Source organism: Salvelinus fontinalis, chromosome 5 (assembly GCF_029448725.1).
Source record: "Salvelinus fontinalis isolate EN_2023a chromosome 5, ASM2944872v1, whole genome shotgun sequence".
NCBI classification, from domain to species: Eukaryota; Metazoa; Chordata; class Actinopteri; order Salmoniformes; family Salmonidae; genus Salvelinus; species Salvelinus fontinalis.
In genome coordinates this window covers 13,487,932-13,512,416 of record NC_074669.1, presented here as the reverse complement: position 1 = coordinate 13,512,416, position 24,485 = coordinate 13,487,932, and the positions used below count along the sequence as shown (strand labels likewise).

Here is a 24,485-nt window from a genome sequence, read left to right as displayed (position 1 = left end):
CACCGTAATAACGACAGGTTGCCCTCTCTTCCCGTCTCCCCCCTCAGCGAGAGGGGTAAGTGCACCGTAATAACAACAGGTTGCCCTCTCTTCCCGTCTCCCCCCTCAGCGAGAGGGTTAAGTGCACCGTAATAACAACAGGTTGCCCTCTCTTCCCGTCTCCCCCCTCAGCGAGAGGGTTAAGTGCACCGTAATAACAACAGGTTGCCCTCTCTTCCCGTCTCCCCCCTCAGCGAGAGGGTTAAGTGCACCGTAATAACAACAGGTTGCCCTCTCTTCCCGTCTCCCCCCTCAGCGAGAGGGGTAAGTGCACCGTAATAACAACAGGTTGCCCTCTCTTCCCGTCTCCCTCCTCAGCGAGAGGGTTAAGTGCACCGTAATAACGACAGGTTGCCCTCTCTTCCCGTCTCCCCCCTCAGCGAGAGGGGTAAGTGCACCGTAATAACAACAGGTTGCCCTCTCTTCCCGTCTCCCCCCTCAGCGAGAGGGGTAAGTGCACCGTAATAACAACAGGTTGCCCTCTCTTCCCGTCTCCCCCCTCAGCGAGAGGGGTAAGTGCACCGTAATAACGACAGGTTGCCCTCTCTTCCCATCTCCCTCCTCAGCGAGAGGGTTAAGTGCACCGTAATAACGACAGGTTGCCCTCTCTTCCCATCTCCCTCCTCAGCGAGAGGGTTAAGTGCACCGTAATAACAACAGGTTGCCCTCTCTTCCCGTCTCCCCCCTCAGCGAGAGGGGTAAGTGCACCGTAATAACGACAGGTTGCCCTCTCTTCCCGTCTCCCCCCTCAGCGAGAGGGGTAAGTGCACCGTAATAACGACAGGTTGCCCTCTCTTCCCGTCTCCCCCCTCAGCGAGAGGGGTAAGTGCACCGTAATAACGACAGGTTGCCCTCTCTTCCCGTCTCCCCCCTCAGCGAGAGGGGTAAGTGCACCGTAATAACGACAGGTTGCCCTCTCTTCCCGTCTCCCCCCTCAGCGAGAGGGGTAAGTGCACCGTAATAACGACAGGTTGCCCTCTCTTCCCGTCTCCCCCCTCAGCGAGAGGGGTAAGTGCACCGTAATAACGACAGGTTGCCCTCTCTTCCTGTCTCTCCCCTCAGCGAGAGGGTGGCTTGTGTCAGAACTTTGCCTACGGAAATGTTAGGCTTCCCAAAAGCAGACGCAGCAGCATTATTTGTGTAATCCCAGAACTACTGTCGACCATACAGCTCGGGGGCACAAGATTTCAACCGTTTGTTCTGAGGTTCAGCTAGGAAACGTCTACACAGAGATACATATAGAGACATGAGAAGTGAACTGGCCCTTTCATTCCAAGCAGACGGAAGAGAGGATGGGAGACAACAGTAAACACAAAGCAGAAAGACAGCCCCACTCATTCACAGGTGTCAGCCCACAGCCAAGAGACAAACTGTTTGATAGCTAGGGAAAACAGAGGACAGGAAGAGAGGAGGAGAAGGAACCTGCCAGAGTAGCACAGAGAGCGAGCGAGAGCTGCGAGAGAGAGCGAGATAGCGAGAGAGAGAGAGAGAGAGAGAGAGAGAGAGAGAGAGAGAGAGAGAGAGAGAGAGAGAGAGAGAGAGAGAGAGAGAGAGAGAGAGAGCATGCCATTACAATGTGTACATATCACCATAATGCAGGGGGATATGTATGAATAAGATCTCTCTCCTCCATGTCGTCATCCCGCTTCTCTCCTTCCCCCGAGCGAGACAGATTACCCAATCAATCTCCTTAGAGAGAGAGGGAGGAAGAGTAGAGGGAGAGGAATAAGGAGGGGACAGAGACGAGGAGTGGGAGGGGGTAGCAGAGTGAGAAAGACTGTGCATTACACCTAAGAGAAATTGAGGCAAGAGAAAGGCGTAGGATGAGAGATTTTGTTTTCAAGGACAGAAGGTGAGAAGGAGGGAATACAGAGGCAAACAGAATGGTTTTAAAGTGAGCACCTGTTGTGGATAAGAGAAAAGGGTGGCCTCTCAATGGTTGTTGTTTACAGAGAAGCACCCCCAGCCACCTGTTTCAGTCCTGCTGGACACTCAAGTCTGTTACAGCTTGGCTACATCTCAAATGATACACTATTCCCTATCAAGAGCACTTCTGACCGAACCATAAAAGGGAACAGAAAAGTGTCATCCCAGACACATCCCCATCATTCGCCTGCCCCGACACCCAGCAAACCCCTACATTATACCATCATGGACTGTATATAAGTGTTACCACACTTAACCTCTTGGAACTATAGGGGGTGCTGTTCCGCATTAGCATATTTGTGTCTCCAAATTAAACTGCCTCGTGCTAAATTCTTGATCGTACAATATGCATATTATTGTTATTATTGGATAGAAAACACCTTCTAGTTTCTATAGAAGTTGAAATTTTGTCTCTGAGTTGTACAGAACAATTTCTACAGCACTTTTCATGACAGGGTTCAGATTTCAATTTTTTTTACCTCTGATCTGGGGTCTGTTTTTAAGGCGACAGTGAATGCTATGAAGAAACCGACACTGCCTACGTCTTCCTCTGGGTGTCTGTACGTCATCACGCTTTCAATGGAATCGATGGGATATTCACAGCCAGTATAAAAGACCAAAATGTATAGAGACCGCCCTTTCTCGTCGTGCGCCTGAAGCGTGAAGGGCATCGGACCTGCCTCGTTCCAAATCGTTTTCTAACCAGCAATATTTCTCCGGTCATGTTTTCACTCGTTTTAGGTGTTAAAAACATCAAAATGTAGTTAATTTGAACCGTTTTATAGCAATTTATATCCGTTTAGTGCGATTTTAGAGGAATTTATTTGTTGTGCACTCTGAAACTTTGGACACGTTTTGGGGTGTCGGTCGTTGGTGGTGGACATTTCGAAGGACAGAGGACATCTATCGACCAAAAGACGTTTATAACATAGAAAGGATACATTGCCCAAGAATCTGATGGAAGAACACCTCAAAGTAAGCAATATTTAATATGATAAATCGTGTTTCTGTCGAAATATTTTAAACGCACATTTCGCCATTTTGTTTGGTATAGCTTCACTTGGCGAACCCTGTATTGAAAAGTAAGGATAATTTTAAAAATGTAAATCAGCGGTTGCATTAAGAACTAATTTGTCTTTCGATTCCTGTAAACCCTGTATTTTTTAGTCAAGTATATGATTAGCTATTAATTAAACCAGATCACTCTGAAAGATGGCGACCGACATTTTCAGGCTTGTTTTGCTACTATTTTCATTGTGTAACCACGGTTTTGTATGGCTAAATATGCACCTTTTCGAACAAACTGTATATGTATATTGTAAAATGATGTTACAGGAGTGTCATCGGAAGAATTCTGAGAAGGTTAGTGAAAAAATTAATATCTTTTGGCGATGTTGACTTTTATCGCTCACTTTGGCTAGAATCAATGCTGGGCTGCTATGTGCTATGTGCTACGCTAATATAACGATTTATTGTGTTTTCGCTGTAAGACACTTAGAAAATCTGAAATATTGTCTGTATTCACAGGATCTGTGTCTTTCGATTCGTGTATGCTGTGTATTTTTACGAAATGTTTGATGATTAGTAGTTAGGTAAACACGTTGCTCATTGTAATTATTCTAGTCCATTTGTGACGGTGGGTGCAATTGTAACCTATGGCAGCTACCTGAAATATGCACTTTTTTCTAACAAAACCTATCCCATACCATAAATATGTTATCAGACTGTCATCTAATGAGTTTTTTTGTTGGTTAGGGGCTATAAATATCTTAGTTTAGCCGAATTGGTGATGGCTACTGGTGTTGGTGGACAAATAAAAGATGGTGGATTATGCTAATGTGTTTTTAGGTAATAGATGTACATCTTTACATATTGTGTCTTCCCTGTAAAACATTTTAAAAATCGGAAATGGTGGCTTTATTCACAAGATCTGTATCTTTCATCTGGTGTCTTGGACTTGTGATTTAATGATATTTAGATGCTACTATCTACTTGTGAAGCTATGCTAGCTATGCTAAACAGTGTGTGGGGGGTGGGGGGTGCTCCCGGATCCGGGTTTCTGAGGCAGTAGAAGTTAAGTATTCAAGTCAGTGCAGGTGTCAAAGTGACATTTTACAATAGAAAATCATGTCACACAGACCAACATAATGAATGGCATTACTGCCTGATGCAAGAGGACCTGTTTTGAGGCACACAGTAGACAGAGGAGAGGTCTGGAGTTCTTTGTGTGGCTGAAGAGTTCTGGTCACTGCTCACAACTCAACGGCCCAGCGACAAGCCAAATCAAAGCTTCAAATGAAAAATTCAGAGTTCAGGGCTCAATGATAAGCAGTTGCTAATTTTCAGAATGCATTGATAATTATCAGAAACAAAACAAAAAAAATTGCCTTTATTATCTGCCTTTACTTGTTCATTGAAAGGTTCCCCACCTCCATTGACAGGAGAGTCTCCCTCATAGCGTGCTGAATGATCAGTCAATCCACAAATCATATAGACAAGCATGGAGCTTATCCAGAAAGGAGCACTAAGGCATTGCTTTTTGAATGACGCACTACTGTCACTAAATCAGTGACACTCCGGAGGCGCTGATGTCACAGTAGCAAGAACCGCAGATGTGTGGGGTCATGATCTCTAGCTTGTGCAAAGAACAAAGTCTGTAATGATGGGGGCCTCCCAGCATGATCATTTCCTGCTAGTGTGTTTGTGTGTGTCGTGCATTTCTGACTTTCTTCATCATTTATGCCTCTATTCCTTTCATGACTCAGTCTGAATTACCAAAAGACGTCTCATTATTTTAATAAAAAACATTTCCTCCACAAACCACTCCTCTTTTGAGGAACATCCACATTCAAGTAGGAACGTGGATTTTCTCTCAGTAAGTAAACATGAGTGAACACAGTTTCAACAATTAGGAAGAAAGGAAAATATCACTTAAACAAATCTACTAAGGCTGTGTTTCACTTCCATGTTCAGTATAACAGTGTGGTGTGTTTAGGGGGTGTGTGTGTAGGTTTGTACCACATTGGTTCTCCCATCCAGGGGTGCAGAGCCCTCCAGTTCCGGGAGCCCAGCCAGAGTCACAATCCCACCAAAATCCAGGGATTAGCCATGAACTACCCCTCAGATTTGAGGATTAGCACATTATATTCCATTATCTTCTCCAAACTGGAGGGCTTACAAATTCTTCCACCCTGGGTCATGGTGGATTCCTTCTAACCCAGCCAGGGCCACCATCATGTGTTTGGACAACAGCCCCACTCCTCAACAATACCCTGACACTGACCCAGTCAGTCAGAGATGGCATCTAAACGTGTGGACCCATACATATCCAGTCTAACACCAGAGAGAAGGTCTTCTGTTTCTCCTGTGAGAGTGACTTACTGGAGTCCTGTTGTTTTTGTCCCTGTGATCCTGGGAGACACGGCGGGGGAATAGGGCTGTTATCAGCCGGGCCGCGATAGCTACTTGATCAGGCTGCTGGTCCAGAGGGATCGGAGGGGCTGGAGTTAATCAGACAGAGACAGGCCGCAGCGCAGCGACCCAGGGGATTCACGCCTCCACCCCCACACCCCGTTCCCCCCGCCACAGCCACGTCACAGCCCCAGATAAGGTTCTTCACACAACATTAGCCCTGTGTCTGTCTGTCCATAACGCCAACACACACAGACATGCCGGGTTCACCAGCAACACTGACAGAGTTATGGAAATGAACAGGACTGACGGATGGGGAAGATTTGACTATAGACAAACTCATTAAAACATTTCATGGTTATGCATTTTCATAAAGTCCAACCTTCTCAATAACCTGCTCAATCCATCCAATACAAATATACAGATAAACATCTCGAATTAGTACAAACTTGCCGACCACCAACAACAATAATTTACTGTCAAATTTGATGACCAGTGATATTGGTGTACTCCTTTCACACACACAGAGCCCTCTCAGTCCATCAATCTGGAGGTCGCCGGACAGACGGATACACTCTGACCCTTTAAACTTCAGCCAGGTCAGAGGTCAAGGGAAACTGGACATTAATCCTTGAACTAGAACAAAAGAGCAGGACATCTGAGCCCCAGTGACATTCCCCAGAGCCCCACAGCGTCCACACTGATTGACCACCCTGGGCTGACCACTGGGTAGGACAGACCCCTCAGAGGACCTTGGAATAGAGCCCCACATCTGGACAATGGAGCAGAGGGAGGAAGTCTCAAGGACACGTGTCTGTGTGAATCGTGTGGGTTAGGTGCCGAACGAAGACCATGTCGGATGAGAAACGTTGTGTGTGCGCGCGTCACTAAAAGCTTGCGAGCGGACATTGCTTTATTTATTTGTTCAGTGCCTATGTCACATTTAGATGTGTGTAAGTACTCTCTTTTCTAGGACGTCGTAACCACCAGTCCTGCTAACAACCTAGTTAGTGGGTGGTCAGAGTTAGCATGCAGGGCAGCTGACTGTTGAGACACCCAGGTAGCTAGATACCTCGGGAGATAGGCTAGGTGTTGGGAATGATTAGGCATATAGATTAATTGGAGACACTTGTCAGATTTAATTAACCATGGGGTTTAATTAACCATGTAATTAATCTTATGCTGGTGTAATACACACTCACAACAAATGAGTCTGTTCTGATGAGGTCTGGTCTGTTCATACTTGTCAGACTACATGGGAGTGCGGAACTGCACAGAATTGAGAAAGCGGCTAAATGAAATGTCCAGTGCAGGAATAGAACCATCATGATCCATTTCCAGAGCTCCTTCCCTAACGGCCAGGTGAATGATAAGCTAGTAGTAATACAGTCTGACCAACATAACCTATTAGCTGCATAATCCTTACTTTAAATGTATTAAAGGGTATGTATGTAATACCACTATTTAGCAGAGCCAAAATAATTGTACGCTAAAGTATAGCAGTGATAAAACAATCTAACAGATTTGACTTGAGTGAGGCAGATGAAGTAAGAGGACTGCAGCTTAACCTTCAATCATTGAGGTCCTGCCAATGAGCTAGAGGTCACAATTAGTGGGCTCATTAACATGGTCATTTGCAGTCCAAGGGCTGTGTCAACAAAGAGCCTCCTTTTGTAAGCCGGCCACTCTGAGGCCCTCCACACATGTTCAAGCAGCACATCGGTGCTAGCGCCAGTGGAAGCTCCAGCTCTTCTGCAGATGAGAGGGTCAGGGAGAGCAAGCCCATGACCCCCAGGCCACCCCCATCCATCGGCCACAGCATTGTATTTAATCCAGGCCAACAGCTCACCCAGCTGCTTTATTTGCTCCGACCTTTATTGAAAACATGAGAAGGCCAATAAAAGCCTTGCAGTGGCCTGACATTTCACCTTCAGCCGACAGTTTAGGTAAAGCTCTAAGGGGTCACAGGGAGGAAGTGAGGGAGGTAACCAGGACACTGTTACACTGAGTTTAGGAGGATAGAACCTATTGCAGTAAGAGACGCTACAGAGACCAAACAAAACTACATTCATATCGGGACCAAAACAATCATGTATGCAAATGTCTTAATTCGATATTGAGAAATGAACTTGGATTACAGATAGACATTCTATAGCGCTCACACACACGACAACGACGGCCACCCGTGCCTCTGACACAACACCAGTGACAGGTTGACTCACATAATCGTGGAAAGCCTTGGCCTCGCTGGAATGTTCGCATGTCTCCCTCCGGTCTGGAGCAGCGCAGTACAGATCCCAGAATACACTGTGGGGAGAAGAGGAGAGAGACAGAGAACATGGTTGGACATAGACGTCAGAGTACAGCAAACATGCAGATAGTTTCAGTTTACACAGCATTAACAACAGTTGGGGATGGTTCACATGACTGAGTTGGTTGGAGCATGGTGCTAATCCTATCTCTTAACACATTCATGAAAATAGTAATTGCCTCTAAACCTCCAAACTGCATACTGAACTCTAATCCAACTAAACTACTGAAAGAGCTGCTTACTGTGCTTGGTCCTCCTATGTTGAACATAATAAATGGCTCCTTATCCACTGGATGTGTACCAAACTCACTAATAGTGGCAGTAATAAAGACTCTTGAAAAAGCCAAACCTTGACCCAGAATATATATTTTTTTAAACGAATCGGCCTATATCGAATCTCCCATTTCTCTCAAAATTTTGGGAAAAAGCTGTTGCACGGCAACTCACTGCCTTCCTGAAGACAAACAATGTATATGAAACGCTTCAGTCGGTTTTAGACACCATCATAGCACTGAGACTGCACTTGTGAAGGTGGTAAATTACCTTTTAATGGTGTCAGACCAAGGCTCAGCATCTGTCCTCGTGCTCCTAGACCTTAGTGCTGCTTTTGACACCATCGGTCACCACATTCTTTTGGAGAGATTGGAAACCCAAATTGGTCTACACGGACAAGTTCTGGCCTCGTTTAGATCTTATCTGTCGGAAAGATATCAGTTTGTCTCTGTGGATGGTTTGTCCTCTGACAAATCAACTGTAAGTTTCAGTGTTCCTCAAGGATCCGTTTTAGGACCACTATTGTTTTCAATATATATTTTACCTCTTGGTGATGTCATTCAGGAAAACATAAAGTTACCTTTCACTGCTATACGGACGATACACAGCTGTACATTTCAATGAAACATGGTGAAGGCCCAAAATTGCCCTCCCTGGAACCCTGTGTTTCAGACATAACGAAGTGGATGGCGGAATTTTTACAATTTTTAAACTCGGGACATAACAGAGATGCTAGTTCTTGGTCTCAAGACACAGAGATCTGTTGGATCTGACAATTAATCTTGATGGTTGTACAGTCGTCTCAATTAAAACTGTGAAGGACCTCGGCGTTACTCTGGACCCTGATCTCTCTTTTGACGAACATATCAAGACTATTTCAAGGACAGCTTTTTTCCAACATCGTAACATTGCAAAAATCAGAAACTTGTCACTTATAGATTAGACTACTGAAATGCTCTACTTTCCAGGTACCCTGATAAAGCACTAAATAAACTTTAGTTAGTGCTAAACACGGCTGCTAGAATCTTGACTAGAACCAAAAATGTGATCATATTACTCTTCCTGCTTCCTGTTAAGGCTAGGGCTGATTTCAAGGTTTTACTGCTAACCTACAAAGCATTACATGGGCTTGCTTCTACCTATCTCTCCCATTTGGTCCTGCCGTACATACCTACATGTACGCTACGGTCACAAGACGCAGGCCTCCTTATTGCCCCTAGAATTTCTAAGCAAACAGCTGGAGGCAGGGCCTAAAGAACTCAATTTTTATGGAATGAAGCAGACTCGGTCTCAACCTTTAAGTCTTTATTTGAGACATCTCTCTCAGCCTTAGGACCATGCCACAGGACTACCCAGTCTGAAGACTCCTTGCTGTCGCCTGTCCACCTGGTTGTGCTGCTGCTCCAGTTTCAACTGTTCTGCCTGTGGCTATGGAACTCTGACCTGTGCATCGGACGTGCTACCTTGTCCCGGACCTGCTGTTTTCGACTCGCTCTCTCTATCCGCACCTGCTGTCTCTAACTCTGAATATTCGGCTATGAAAAGCCAACTGACAACCACTGTGATTATTATAATTTCAACCTGCTGGTCATCTATGAACATCTTGGCCATGAACTGTTATAATCTCCACCCGGCACAGCCAGAAGAGGACTGGCCACCCCTCAGAGCCTGGTTCCTCTCCAGGTTTCTTCCTAGGTTCCTGCCTTTCTAGGGCGTTTTTCCTAGCCACCGTGCTTCTACATCTGCACTGCTTGCTGTTTGGGGTTTTAGGCTGGGTTTCTGTATAGCACTTTGTGACATCGGCTGATGTAAAAAGGGCTTTATAAATACATTTGATTGATTGATTGTGGGTTTGATTCCCTCAAGGGACATGAATGTATACATGTGTAGGTGTGAAACGTAACACTAAAATACCATCTATCACGAAGTGAAACTTGATCAAGCTGAAGTTATAAAGTGAATGAAAAAAAAACTATTTTAGTCCACCGCTCGCCTCAGAGATTCAGCAAGGTGAGGTCATCTAATCGAACCATTTCATGTAGCTATCGTTCTGCTTGGCCAGAGCTGCAGGCTAATGATCTATTAGGCATTATATTTGTTAATTAAGGCAAATCCAGCACTTAAGGGCTGCAAGGGGCACCAAGTTCCAATCCAAATACACTCTTAATTACTTAATTAAGCACCTGTTTAACTGGTCCACATTAAATTGTTCTTTCACCTAAGATATTGATTTAATGGATAGCACATAAAAGCTGCTGATCTGACTGGGGCTCAAGAGCAATGTTACGCTTTTTCCAATCCATTCAAAGACGAAAATTCCACGATATGCATGCTTTCTGCTGAGGCGGCAAAACCAGACTTCTAACAACGTGTGATACACTGAGCACTTGATAGGACTTCAAAATGAAGCAGAAAATATTAGCTGATCACCCATAACCGTGTGTAAGATATTTTGTTACAATTCATATAGAGTGATGCTAAACATATGTATTTACTGCATATGGAAAATACATTTGCATGTACTGTCTTCTTACTGTGTAAGCACAGTAAAGTAGTGAAGATAAAACTTCCCTGTTTTATATCATAACAAAGCATTTCTGGTGAAGAAATGCTATTTTCTACAAGCCCCTGGCCTTTGCTCTCAGGTGTGCACTGTCTGGGTCAGCTGGACAGGCTGATGCACAGCACAGAGAAACAGAGAGGAGAGGGAGAGATCGAGAACAGAGGTGTGTGTGTTTGTGCGTGCGTACGTGCATGTTTTATGCGTGCATGCGTGTGTGTTGAAGGGGTCATGAAGCCTGCCCCTCAGTCACTTGACAATAAAGCCAGGCTGCATTATCATATCTATCAACTGCCGTTAAAGAGATTGCAGCTTTGTCAGAGCTGTGCCTGCCTGCCGGAGGGAGACAGCGGGATCATCTCAAATCCAATCAGCTCTCTGGGAAATGAAATAAGACACACGTTAGAGTTTGTTACTGAAAAGCCACAACTAGGTGCAAACAGGGGATGGGGACTGGAGAGCAGGGTGATCATAACCTGACACTCACCAAAGTTTCAAATAGTAACTTATAAACTAGGTGGTTTGTGCCCTGAATGCGGATTGGCTGACAGCCGTGGTATATCAGATTGTATTTAACAAAACATGTATTTTTACTGTTCTAATTACGCTGGCAACTAGTTTATAATAGCAACAAGGTACCTTCGGGGTTTGTGGTATATGGTCATTAAACCATGTTGCGTTGTGCCTAAGAACAGCCCTTAGCCGTGGTATATTGGCCATATGCCACACCACCTCGGGCCTTATTGCTTAAGTAGATCATATCTGGGTGGGACTGCTCATGCAACACGGCTAAAAAGGTACACTACGACTAGTTAAGACTAGCTACCTACAGGTTGAGAAGCTCAGCTGTTTCTTTTTGTCAACTGAAGATTTTCATACTGTGGATGCACTCTCTCCTTAGACTCCTTTAAATAAATTCACTTGGCTGTGTGGAATCCCTAAGATCAATCTGGGTGTGAGATTCTTGGTCCAGTTTAGAAGGCATGCAAATTCTGCCATATTCAAATTAAATGCCAGTAAAAACAATGTGGAAATGTGGAAGGACAGCATAAACAGGACATACACACTTTCCACTTCATTGTGTCCCGAACAACGAATTAGCATCTACATTCACAAGACAATTACAACAATTAAATACCATCATGATAATTATTGCAATTAACTGTAGTCTGACAACGCCTGGAGGTAACAATGTGCCTTCCACCATAATGGGCAGAGTAAACAGAGACACATGGTTGAAGGGGTCTAGGCATTGATCCACACACTCTAGGCTGGGGTGAGTTCCTGTCAGGCAACAGAGAAGCCATGCTAAGGAGAGGAGAAAGAGGAGAAGAGGGAAAGCCAGGTTGAGTATGGCTGCTAATACTCTTATCAGCCTGAGCTGCTCTTAATGGGACAAACCACTACAATCAAAGGCAGAAGAAAACAAAACCTTTCAGAGTGTTTATTACCCCACTGAAGTTTGCTATTCTCCTGGTATTAATGCTTGCATTGTGAGACAACAAGAGAAACAGGCACTCCGTAGCTCTTAAAACAGCATGCCATGTAAATCAGCTCTTCTATAAATCCCTGGGAACACTCCCCTCGGACTTCGCTAATAAATTCAACATCTTACAAGGGCCAAAGAAAGAAAGAATAAAAGGAAATGTATGTTGTGTGCATATTGTTAAAGATGAGATACAATAGAATAACTCCTTTATTAATCTAACATGGGGAGGCTCAATGGTCAGGATCCTTATTTATTCTCTATGTTTGGTTGGGTCAGGGTGTGACTTGGGTGGGAAAATCTATGCTTTCTATTTCTTTGTTATTTTGCCGAGTGCGGCTCCCAATCAGAGGCAGCTGTCTATCGTTGTCTCTGATTGGGGATCATATATAAGTTGTGATTTTCCGTTTGAGTTTTGTGGGGTGTTATTTTCTGTTTAGTGTCTGTGCCTGACGGAACTGTTCGCTTTCGTTATTTTTGTTTGAGTGTTTCTTGTAAATAAATATCATGAATACTTTCCACGCTGCGCTTTGGTCCACTCCTTTTGACAAGAGCCGTTACATCAGGCCAGATGATCTAGCGCAGGGATGGGGAACTGGCGGACCCCGGATCAATTCCCTCCACCCTAAAAAAGTATTATTATTTTGGAACTCAGGACCTCAACTTACTGTTGAGAGTTAGAATTTCAAGTTACAAGTTTTATTGGTCGTACGTACGGGACACACATTGTTTACATCGTCCAACAAAGCGCTTACTTGCAGGTTCCTTCGACAATGCAACAAACACTATAAGAAATATACATTTTAGCATAAGTATAATACAGGAAGGTGCAATTTACAGTCCAAGATGTACATGTGTATCGGGGAAAGGGTGGGGGGGAGGCAGGTGAATGAATTGAGCAGTATAATAAGAGTCAAGTAAATATTAGGAAGGTGTTCTTAATGTTTTGTACACTCAGTGTATGTTTGTGTGGGTGTGTGCATGAGTAAGTGCATGTGTGCTAAGGTGTGGAGAATCAGAGCAGGTATGTCAGTCCAGTTCAATTTTCAGCTGTTTGATGGCTGGCAGATACCAACACACTCAGAGACCGTTTCTATCAGACATGCTCCGATAGTCTGCCCGGTGGTAAGGGGGAGAACAGCTCGTGGCTGGGGAGTGTGGGGTCCTTGAATATGCTACGTGCCTTCCTCAGGCACCGTTTCGAGTAGATGTCCCGGATGGGTGGATGCACGGTCACAGTGATGTACTGTGCCAGTCTTCACCCCCCGATGAAGGGCCTTGCGGTCGTGGAGGAGCAATTCTCATTCCAGGCCATGATGCAACTGGTCAGGATGGTCTCAATGGTGCAGCGGTAGTATTTGGAGAGGATCCGGGGCGGCATTCTGAATTTCTTCAACCGCCTTAGGAAGCAGATACGCTGTTGCGCCCTCTTGACAAGAGTGGTGGTGTTGTTGGTTCATGACAAGTCCTCAGTGATGTGGACGCCAAAGAACTTAAAACTCGTGACTCTGTACTGTAGTCCCGTTGATGTGGATCGGGGCATATTCCCTACTCTGCTTCTTGGAGTCAACAATCAACTCCTTTGTTTTGCTGGAGTTGAGGGAGAGGTTGTTATGACACCTCTGCCTCGACCTGTTGTTTCGGTCATTTTTTTCAGAAGTTTTATTTTGTTCATACGGGTTTGTGTTAAAACCTGCTGGTTTGGACTGAATGTTTACCAACTAGCCAGCTAGCTAGTTACCTAGCCAGCTAGCTAACAATGGAGCCCGCTACGCCTGGAATGGCTAACAAATGTTTCCAACGCTGTAGAAGCTGTCTTTATTATGCTCTTGTCCGGGACAATATTAACAATTCGGAATTTCAAATGTGGCAATTGTTTGCTTGCGGGGGGATTACAGGAATCAGGTGGCCATCCTTAGCAAGCAAATTTCAATTCTGCGTGAACTTATGGGGAAAACGCAAACGAGTCTTCAACTCCTGTGGCCAGACGCAGCTTGTGCTTAATGGATGTATCCCTGCATTGTCATCTATCCCTATCCGAATGGCCTATGCTACCTGGAGTTTTCCTGCTAAGGAAGTTGTTTCCATCTGCTTCTCCTCCATCTTGCAGTGGAGTAGATGGAGAACAGCAAGAGGATTGTTCCAATCAGCGCAGGTCCCATGTCACAAGTCGTGGAAACCAAAGGCAGGCGCATGCTGCTAAACGGAGGTCCGTTTAGTGAGAGGTCCGGAGCAGATTGACATGAGAAATAGCTTCACCACCCTGGTGCCTGATCTACCTGCGCCTTCATCGCTGGGACAACCTGGGTCTGCGACAGCTGTGCTGACTCCAACAGCGGCTTCGTCATCGGGTTCGGGCTCTCTTCCCTCTCTCTCTGGATCTGACGGGGTTTTGCCTGCTGTTGGAGGTCTGGACCTATCCCTGGGAGCTGCGGGTGTATGCGATCTGCTCCTCGTGGGCCCTTGAAAGGTTCCACAAATTGTGTGAGGGGTAGGAATGGGTGTATTTCTCCATCCCCTTCTCCGGCCGTTGTATTGGGACTGAGATATTTCTCAGTCCCTTGAGTAAAAACGTTTGTGCTATCCAGGAGCACCAGTATAGGACATCAATAAGCTGCTCCCAAACATTTTAAACCACATGAACTATGAGTCTATCAAAGTTCATGTGGGATTCAATGAAATTATGAAGGAAAGCTAAGAACAGCTGAAGATGGATTTTAAAGAACTGATTGGGTCTCTGCTTAACACCAACAAACGCCCCATAATCTCTGGCCCTGTGCCCTCCCTAAATCATGGCATTGAACATTCAGCAGACTTTTAGCCCTCCATAACTCGCTACGTGCCTATTGCAGGTATGTGGGTGTAACATTTACTTTCAATTTTGATACCTTCTGGAAACAAAGCTTGTTTAATAAAGAGGATGGGATCTACCCAAATCATTTGGGTTCCTGGATCCTTTCACAGCATTATAAGGCAGGAAGAGTAGCTGCTGCCTTGGAGCAGCTAATGGGGATCCTTAATAAATACAAATACAGTGCCAGTTCACTTACCTCCTCCCTATTGTTGGTTATCAGGCCTACAACCGTGGTGTCGTCAGCAAACTTGATGATGGAGTTGGTGTCGTGCTAAACCACGCAGTCATGCGTCAACAGGGAGTACAGCAGAGGACTGAGGACACACCCCCTGGGGCGGCCCTGTGTTAAGAGTCAGTTTGTAGGTGTTGTTGTTGCCAATCCTTACAGCCTGTGACTTGCGCGTCAGGAAGTCCATGATCCAGTTGCAGAGGGTGGTGTCCAGACCCAGAGTTCTGAGCTTGATGTCGAGCTTGGAGGGAACAATAGTGTTAAATGTTGAACTGTAGACAATGAACAGCATTCTCATAGTTGTTCCTCTTGTCCAGATGCATTACGGCTCTGTGAATAGCGATAGAAATAGCATCTTCCGTGGATCTGTTGGAGCAGTAGGCAAATTGAAGCCTCTCCAAGCACTTCATGATAACAGAGGTGATCGCGACAGGGTGATAGTCATTGGGCATGTCACCTTGTTTTTCGGACACTGGGACAATGGTTGTCCAGCAGGTGGGGACTACAGCCTGGGACGGGGACAGGATGAAGATGTCTGAGATGACACCACCCATTTGGTTGGCACCAACTAGGGGGATATGCCACCTGAGGCAGTGGCTATGTTAGTATTCACACTTTTGAGAGTTTTACTCATGTCAGCCTCAGTGCGTAAAGGCACCTAGGGGTCTGGAGAAGCGAGTCTCTTCCTGGATGGCTCGTATTGTCTGCCTTGAAGGGAGCATAGAATGTGTTAAGCACGTCTGGGAGGAAGGCTTCAGTGGGCACCGCACAGCTGGATATGCCTTTGTATTTTTGCATCCCTAATGGATTTGCGGAGCACGTACCAAGTTGCCTTGAACGACTCATCAGGGTTTGTTCTACTGACATTGAATGCTGCAGTACAGGCTTTCAGCATTGTACGGATATCTCTGTTCATCCAGGGTTTTTGGTTTGGGTATGTCCGGATTGTTATTGTGGGTACAACATCAACAACACATTTCCTAATGAGGCCTGTGACTGACAATACATATTCCTCAAATGTTGATGGATGAGTCCTTGGTGAAACCTTGAACATGTTCCAATCAGCATTCTCAAAACAATCCTGCAGCATTGAGTCTGCCTCATCTGTCCAGCACCTCAATATTCTCTGTGTTGATGGCTCTTTCGAGTTGATGCTTGTTGGCGGGGAGGAGGAACAGAGAGACATGTTCTGATTGGCGTTGTAAGCGTCACGGATGTTGGTGTATACATGGTCAAACACACTGAATCCTTATGTGTGACAGGATAGATGTTGGTGATATTTTGGGAAAATGTGTTTTAGACAGGCTTAGTTAAAGTCACCACCAACAAAGACTGCTACCGGGTGAGAGTATCATTGCTGGCTAATGATCTTGTACAGTTTTCTGAGTGCGCTGTGTTTGCTTGTGGCGGAATGTACACAGCTCTGATAAGACACCTGAATTTCCTCTGGACATTTTTTTATTTTATTTAACTCTGCAAGTCAGGCAAGTCAGTTAAGAACAAATTCTTATTTACAATGACTGCCTACCGGGGAACAGTGTTTTGGGGGCAGAACAATAGATTTTTACCTTGTCAGCTTGGGGATTCGATCCAGCAACCTTTCGGTTACTGGCCCAACGCTCTAACAACCAAGCTACCTGCCGCGCCAAAATGGATATACGGTAGTGAAATATATACAGCCTTATTCAAAAATGTATTAAATTGTTTTTTACACCTTCATCAATCTACACACAATACTCCATAAGCAAAATCAAAAACTTTACTAAAAATAAAAATGGAAATATCACATTTACATAAGAATTCAGACCCTTTACTGAGTACTTGTTGAAGCACCTTTGGCAGCGATTACAGTTGAGTCTTCTTGGGTATGACACTACAAGCACACTTGTATTTGGGGAGTTTCTCCCATTCTTCTCTGTAGATCCTCTCAAGCTCAGTCAGGTTGGATGGGAAGCGTCGCTGCACAGCTATTTTCAGGACTCTCCAGAGATGTTCGATCGGGTTCAAGTCCGGGCTCTAGCTGGGCCACTCGAGGACATTCAGAGACTTGTCCCGAAGCCACTCCTGCGTTGTCTTGGCTGTGTGCTTAGGGTCATTGTCCTGTTGGAAGGTGAACCTTCGCCCCAGTGGGAGGTCCTGAGCGCTCTGGAGCATGTTTTCATCAAGGATCTCTCTGTACTTTGCTCTGTTCATCTGTCCCTCAATCCTGATTAGTCTCCCAGTCTCTGCCACTGAAAAACATCCCCACAGCATGATGCTGCCACCACCATGCTTCACCGTAGGGATGGTGCCAGGTTTCCTCCAGATGTGACGCTCGGCATTCAGGTCAGTCTTGGTTTCATCAGACCAGAGAATCTTGTTTCTCATGGTCTGAGAGTCTTTAGGTTCCTTTTGGCAAACTCCAAGCGGGCTGTCATGTGCCTTTTACTGAGCAGTGGCTTCCATCAGGCCACTCTACCATAAAGGCCTGATTGAGATGGTGTTCCTTCTGGAAGTTTCTTCCATCTCCACAGAGGAACTGTAGAGCTCTGTCAGAGTGACCATCAGGTTCTTGGTCACCTCCCTGACCAAGGTCCTTCTCCCCCTATTGCTCAGTTTGGCCGGGGGCAGCCAGCTCTAGGAAGAGTCTTGGTGGTTCCTAACTTCTTCCATTTAAGAATGATGGAGGCCATTGTGTTGTTGGGGACCTTCAATACTACAGAAATGTTTTAGTACCCTTCCCCAGATCTGTGCTTCGACACAATCCTGTCTCGGTGCTCTAGGACCATTCCTTCGACCTCATGGCTTGGTTTGGACTTTGACATGCACTGTCAACTGTGGAACCTTAAATATACAGTTGAAGTCAGAAGATTACATACACTTAGGTTGGAGTCATTAAAACTCGTTTTTCAACCACTCTTCAAATTTCTTGTTAACAAACTATAGTTTTGGCAAGTCAGTTAGGATATCTACTTTGTGCATGTGTAACGGATGTGAAATGGCTAGCTAGTTAGCGGGTACGCGCTTGTAGCGTTTCAATCAGTTACGTCACTTGCTCTGAAACCTAGATGTAGTGTTGCACCTTGCTCTGCGAGGGCCACGGCCTTTGTGGAGCGATGGGTAACGATAGTTTGTGGGCGACCGTTGTTGATGTGTGCAGAGGGTCCCTGGTTCGCGCCGGTGTCGGGGCGAGGGGACGTACTAAATTAATACTGTTACACATGACACAAGTAATTTTTCCAACAATTGTTCACAGACAGATTATTTCACTTATAATTCACTGTATCACAATTCCAGTGGGTCAGAAGTTTACATACACTATATTGACTGTGCCTTTTAACAGCTTGGAATATCCCAGAAAATGATGTCATGGCTTTAGAAGCTTCTGATAGGCTAATTGACATAATTTTAATCAATTGGAGGTGCACCTGTGGATGTATTTCAAGGCCTACCTTCAAACTCAGTGCCTCTTTGCTTGACATCATGGGAAAATCAAAAGAAATCAGCCAAGACGCCAGAAAAAAAGTTGTAGACCTCCACAAGTCTGGTTCATCCTTGGGAGCAATTCATCTGTACAAACAACAGTACGCAAGTATAAACACCATGGGACCACGCAGTCGTCATACCGCTCAGGAAGGAGACACGTTCTGTCTCCTAGAGATGAACGTACTTTGGTGCGAAGAGTACAAATCAATCCCAGAACAACAGCAAAGGACCTTGTGAAGATGCTGGAGGAAACCGGTACAAAAGTCTATATCCACAGTAAAACGAGTCCTATATCGATATAACCTGAAAGTCTGCTCAGCAAGGAAGAAGCCACTGCTCCAAAACCGCCATAAAAAAGCCAGACTACGGTTTGCAACTGCACATGGGGACAAGGATCATACTTTTTGGAGAGATGTTCTCTGGTCTTATGAAACAAAAATAGAACTGTTTGGCCATAATGACCATTGTTATGTGTGGAGGAAAAAGGGGGAGGCTTGCAAGCCGAAGAACACCATCCCAAACGTGAAGCACGGGGGTGGCAGCATCATGTTGTGGGGGTGCTTTGCTGCAGGAAGGATTGGTGCACTTCACAAAATAGATGGCATCATGAGGCAGGGAAATTATGCGGATATGTTGAAGCAACATCTCAAGATATCAGTCAGGAAGTTAAAGCTTGGTCGCAAATGGGTCTTCTAAATGGACAATGAACCCAAGCATACTTCCAAAGCTGTGGCAAAATGGCTTACGGACAACAAAGTCAAGGTATTGGAGTGGCAATCACAAAGCCCTGACCTCAATCCCATAGAAAAATGTTGTGCAGAACTGAAAAAGCGTGTGCGAGCAAGGAGGCCTACAAACCTGACTCAGTTACACCAGCTCTGTAAAAATTCAGCCAACTTATTGTGGGAAGCTTGTGGAAGGCTACCCGAAATGTTTGACTCAGTTAAACAATTTAAAGGCAATGCTACAAAATATAAATTGAGTGTACGTAAACTTCTGACCCACTGGGAATGTGTTGAAAGAAATAGAAGCTGAAATAAATCATTCTCTCTACTATTATTCTAACATTTCACATTCTTAAAATAAAAGTGGTGATCCTAACTGACCTAAGACAGGGCATTTTTACTAGGATTAAATGTCAGGAATTGTGAAAAACTGAGTTTAAATGTATTTGGCTAAGGCGTATGTAAACTTCCGACTTCAACTGTATACACAGGTGTGTGCATTTCCAAATCATGTCTAATAAATAGAATTTACCACAGGTGGACTCCAATCAAGTTGTAGGAACATCAAGGATGATCAATGGAAACAGGATGCACCTGAGCTCAATTTAGAGTCTCATGAAGGGTCTGAATACTTATGTAAATAAGGTATTTTTTATTTTTAATAAATTTGCAAAAATGTATACAAATCTATTTTTGCTTTGTTATTATGGGGTATTGTGTGTAGATTGATGAAGGTAAATGTATTTTAACCATTTTAAAATAAGGCTGGAATGTGACAAAACGTAGAAAAAGTTACTTACCGAATATGTGGTTATGGATGTGGGTATGCAGACCCGTGAGCCACTGCGGCCCTTTATGATGAGTAGATTTTTTTGTGGCCCTGACTCCCATCAAAGTTGCCCACACCTGATCTAGTGTCTCTCTCTTTCTGACAGTTATTACAGATCTACTCTGCTTGACATATACGGGCTGAAAGGAACCACAAAGCCCCACTTTCAGCCTCATTATACCTGTTTTATAAAATATAACCAGGAGATTTAGGATAGGGCAAGTCTGTTTTGCTGAACTTCTTTTCTTTGCCCCTCGCAAGGATGAATTTCAGCTGGAAGCAATTTGAGGGATGATCCGTGTACATAGTATTGTGGTGAGGTTCTGAGAGGGTGACCGAGTGGATGTCCATTGAAAACTGGTTAAAACAATTGATTTGGTCAACAAATGAAGAGGGCTAATGAAACAATCAACACCTGCACCCCTCTCGGAACCCATTTACATTTACATTTAAGTCATTTAGCAGACGCTCTTATCCAGAGCGACTTACAAATTGGTGCATTCACCTTATGACATCCCTGGCTTTACCCCTGCGTCCATAACAACAGATGTGGATGACTGACCCCCACCTCCAACACACCGCAACCTGTAGCCCCCCCCAACCCCCCCAGCCCATTCAGGCCTGCATGGCCCAACTGGAACCTGCTTGAGACAGAATCAGGGAAGAAAAATAGCCAAATCCCCCACCCTGGGTTAACACAAAAGAGACTGGAATGTAAGGAGTTAATCCGTTAGGGGTCTCTCTGCAAACAAAGGACAGGCCTCCAGACAAAGGTTGAGGGAGTGGGAGCAGAGGGGGAGGGGTTGGCTTCCCCTTACCATCTGGACCCTTTGTTTGGGGGAGGAGGTTGGTGAAGGGGGAGGTGTCCTGGTGAAGGGGGAGGGGTCCAGTGAGCCTCCCCATCCAGTTCTGCAGCCCCAGATAGACAACCCAGCTAGCACATAACATTCTGAGAACCATATGTTTCTTAGAATGTGGTTGTCCTATGGTTATTTTGCAAACAACCTTCCCACAACTTCCGGAAATGGTGCAGAATAATTGCTTGGCTTTGTAACATTCTCAGCACATTTAAGGCACTTGAAAAAAACACAATTTTCTTGGTATGTCATTACTTTAACAGTGCTAGATGGGTCACTACGGACCCGGGTTCGATCCCGGGCTGTATCACAACCGGCTGTGATCGGGAGTCCCATAGGGTGGCGCACAATTGGCCCAGTATCATCTGGGTTAGGGGAGGGTTTGGCCAGGGTAAATAAGAATTTGTTCTTAACTTCTCTGGGATATGTGGGACGCTAACGTCCCACTTGGCCAAAAGCCAGTAAAAATGCAGAGCGCCAAATTCAAATAAATTACTATAAAAATCAAACTTTCATGAAATCACACATGAAAGATACCAAATTAAAGCTACACTTGTTGTGAATCCAGCCAACATGTCAGAATTCAAATAGGCCTTACGACGAAAGCACACCAAACGATTATGTTAGATCAGAGCCAAGTCACAGAAAAACACAGCCATTTTTCCAGCCAAAGAGAGGAGTAACAAAAAGCAGAAAGAGATACAATTAATCACTAACCTTTGATGATCTTCATCAGATGACACTTATAGGACTTCATGTTACACCATGCATGTATGTTTTGTTCGGTAAAGTTCATATTTATATCAAAAAATCTGAGTTTAGGCGGGACGCTACTGTCTCACTTGGCCAAATGCCAGAGAAAATGCAGAGCGCCAAATTCAAATAAACTACTATAAAAATCAAACTTTCATTAAATCACACATGAAAGATACCAAATTAAAGCTACACTTGTTGTGAATCCAGCCAACATGTCAGAATTCAAATAGGCTTTTCGGCAAAAGCAAACAATGCTATTATCTGAGGATAGCAACAGAGTAAACAAAGAGAGAGAAGCATATTTCAACCCTGCAGGCGCGACACAAAACGCAGAACCTTTGACGAGCTTCTTTTGTTGGCACTCCAATATGTCCCATAAACATCACAAATGGTCCTTTTGTTCGATTAATTCCGTCGATATATATCCAAAATGTCCATTTATTTGGCGCGTTTGATCCAGAAAAACACCAGTGCCAACTTGTGCAACGTGACTACAAAATATCTCAAAAGTTACCTGTAAACTTTGCCAAAACATTTCAAACTACATTTGTAATACAGCTTTAGGTATTTTTTAACGTAAATAATCGATAAAATTGAAGACGGGTTGATCTGTGTTCAATACAGGATTAAAACAAACTGTAGCTTGCTTTCTGGTCACGCGCCTCTATCTAACAGTACACTTCAAGTGACCCTTGTTCAAGATGGCCGTACTTCTTCATTACACAAAGGAAAAAACCTCAACCAATTTCTAAAGACTGTTGACATCCAGTGGAAGCAGTAGGAACTGCAAGAAGGTCAATTAGAAATCTGGATTCCCAATGAAAACCCATTGAAAAGAGAGTGACCTAAAAAAAAAAAATAATAATCTGAATGGTTTGTCCTCGGGGTTTCACCTGCTAAATAAGTTATGTTATACTCACATACATGATTCAAACAGTTTTAGAAACTTCAGAGTGTTGTCTATCCAAATCTACTAATAATATGCATATCTTATCTTCTGGGGATGAGTAGCTGGCAGTTGAATTTGGGTATGCTTTTCATCCAAACGTGAAAATGCTGCCCCCTATCCTAGAGAAGTTAACTGACTTGCCTAGTTAAAGGAAGGTTAAATTTAAAAAATGACATTGCCATCGATAAAATGCAATTGTGTTCATTGTCCGTCGCCTATGCCTTTCCATACCATAACCCCTCCGCCACCATGGGGCTCTCTGTTCACAACGTTGACATCAGCAAACCGCTTGCCCACACGACGCCATACCTTCGGTCTGCCATCTGCCCAGTATAGTTAAAACCAGGATTCATCCATGAAGAGCACACTTCTCCAGCGTGCCAATACGACGCCAAACTGCAGTCAGGTCAAGTCCCTGGTGAGGACGAAGAGCACACAGATGAGCTTCCCTGAGATGTTTCTGACAGTTTGTGCAGCAATTCTTTGGTTGTGCAAACCCAGTTGGCTTGTCTGACGATCCCGCAGATCAAAAAGCCGGATGTGGAAGTCCTGGGCTGGCACGGTTACACGTGGTCTGCGGTTGGACATACTGCCAAATTCTCTAAAACGATGTTGGAGGCAGCTTATGCTAGAAAAATGTACATACAATTATCTGGCAACAGCTCTGATAGACATTCTTGCAGTCAGCATTCCAATTACACGCTCCTTAAAAACTTGAGATATCTGTGGCATTGTGTTGTGTGACAAAACTACACATTGAGTGGCCTTTTACTGTCCCTTGCACAAGGTACACCTGTGTAATGATCATGTTGTTTAATCAGCTTCTTGATATGCACACCTGTCAGTTGGATGGATGGATTATCTTGGAAAAAGAAAACGACTCACTAAAAGGGATGTAAACATTTTTCTGTACAACATTTGAGAGAAATAAGCTTTTTATGCTTATGGACAATTTCTAGGATCTTTTTTTCAACACTTGTTAAGTGTGTTCAGGTGTGTTGGCGCAGCCACTAATCTTGGCCACACCTGATCTTAATGAGTGCTTGTTTAGTTTGAAATGGGGTCTGTTTGAATATACAAAAATGTAACTTTGTATATGTTAAAACTTCTTATGGCTGCAAGGCAAAGTGTTGAGTAGCCAGTGAAATCGTGCCCATTTCAAACGGCCTCCTACTCAAATCTTGCTCGTGCAATATGAATATTATTATTCTTTTTGGATAGAAAACACTTTCTAGTTTCTAAAAGAGTTGGAATTATTTCTCTGAGTGAAACAGAAGTCCTTCTGCAGCACTTTTCCTGACCAGGAAGTGAAATGTCAGAAATCGATGCTCTTTTCAAATTGATGCCTATACATGGTCTTAACACTTAGGAGTCTGCTGACACTCTATACGCCTTCCTATTGGTGTAAAGAGGATGTCAGAGAATAAATTTTGTTGCTCCTCTTGGTCTGTGGTGGAAAAAAACCTATTTCTTTGACGTGACGGTCCACTTCCGGTACTCTGAAGGAAGTGGGATTGACATCTGTTTTGCCTTGGTAACGAACGGATAACGTCTCCGGCTCGATTCTTTTTTGATACATGTGACCATATCATCATAATGTATGTTTTTTCAATATAGTTTAATCAGATTATTGAAACTTTATTCGGGAGTTTTGCCGTGTTCCGTCCTCTGACTGTGTTTACGTTGGAGAAATTTATGCCACTCGGCTAGTGCCAATGCTAATTGAAGAGGGACATTTGCCATTCTGAATCGAAACAACGACTCATCTGGACAGAGGACACGTTCTTCAACATTCTGATGAAAGATCAGCAAAAG

At 44.3% G+C, this 24,485-nt stretch overlaps 1 protein-coding gene across 2 annotated transcripts in view; it reads right to left on the bottom strand.

The window, feature by feature from the left end:
* The window catches only part of LOC129855155 (single-stranded DNA-binding protein 3-like), a 150,842-nt gene that overhangs the window by 76,071 nt on the left and 50,286 nt on the right, over positions 1-24,485 (bottom strand). For both annotated transcript variants that reach the window (XM_055922529.1, XM_055922530.1), the window contains exon 4: positions 7,599-7,683. In XM_055922529.1, the coding sequence (XP_055778504.1) occupies positions 7,599-7,683 (85 nt within the window). The remainder of the gene's footprint in view (positions 1-7,598; positions 7,684-24,485) is intronic.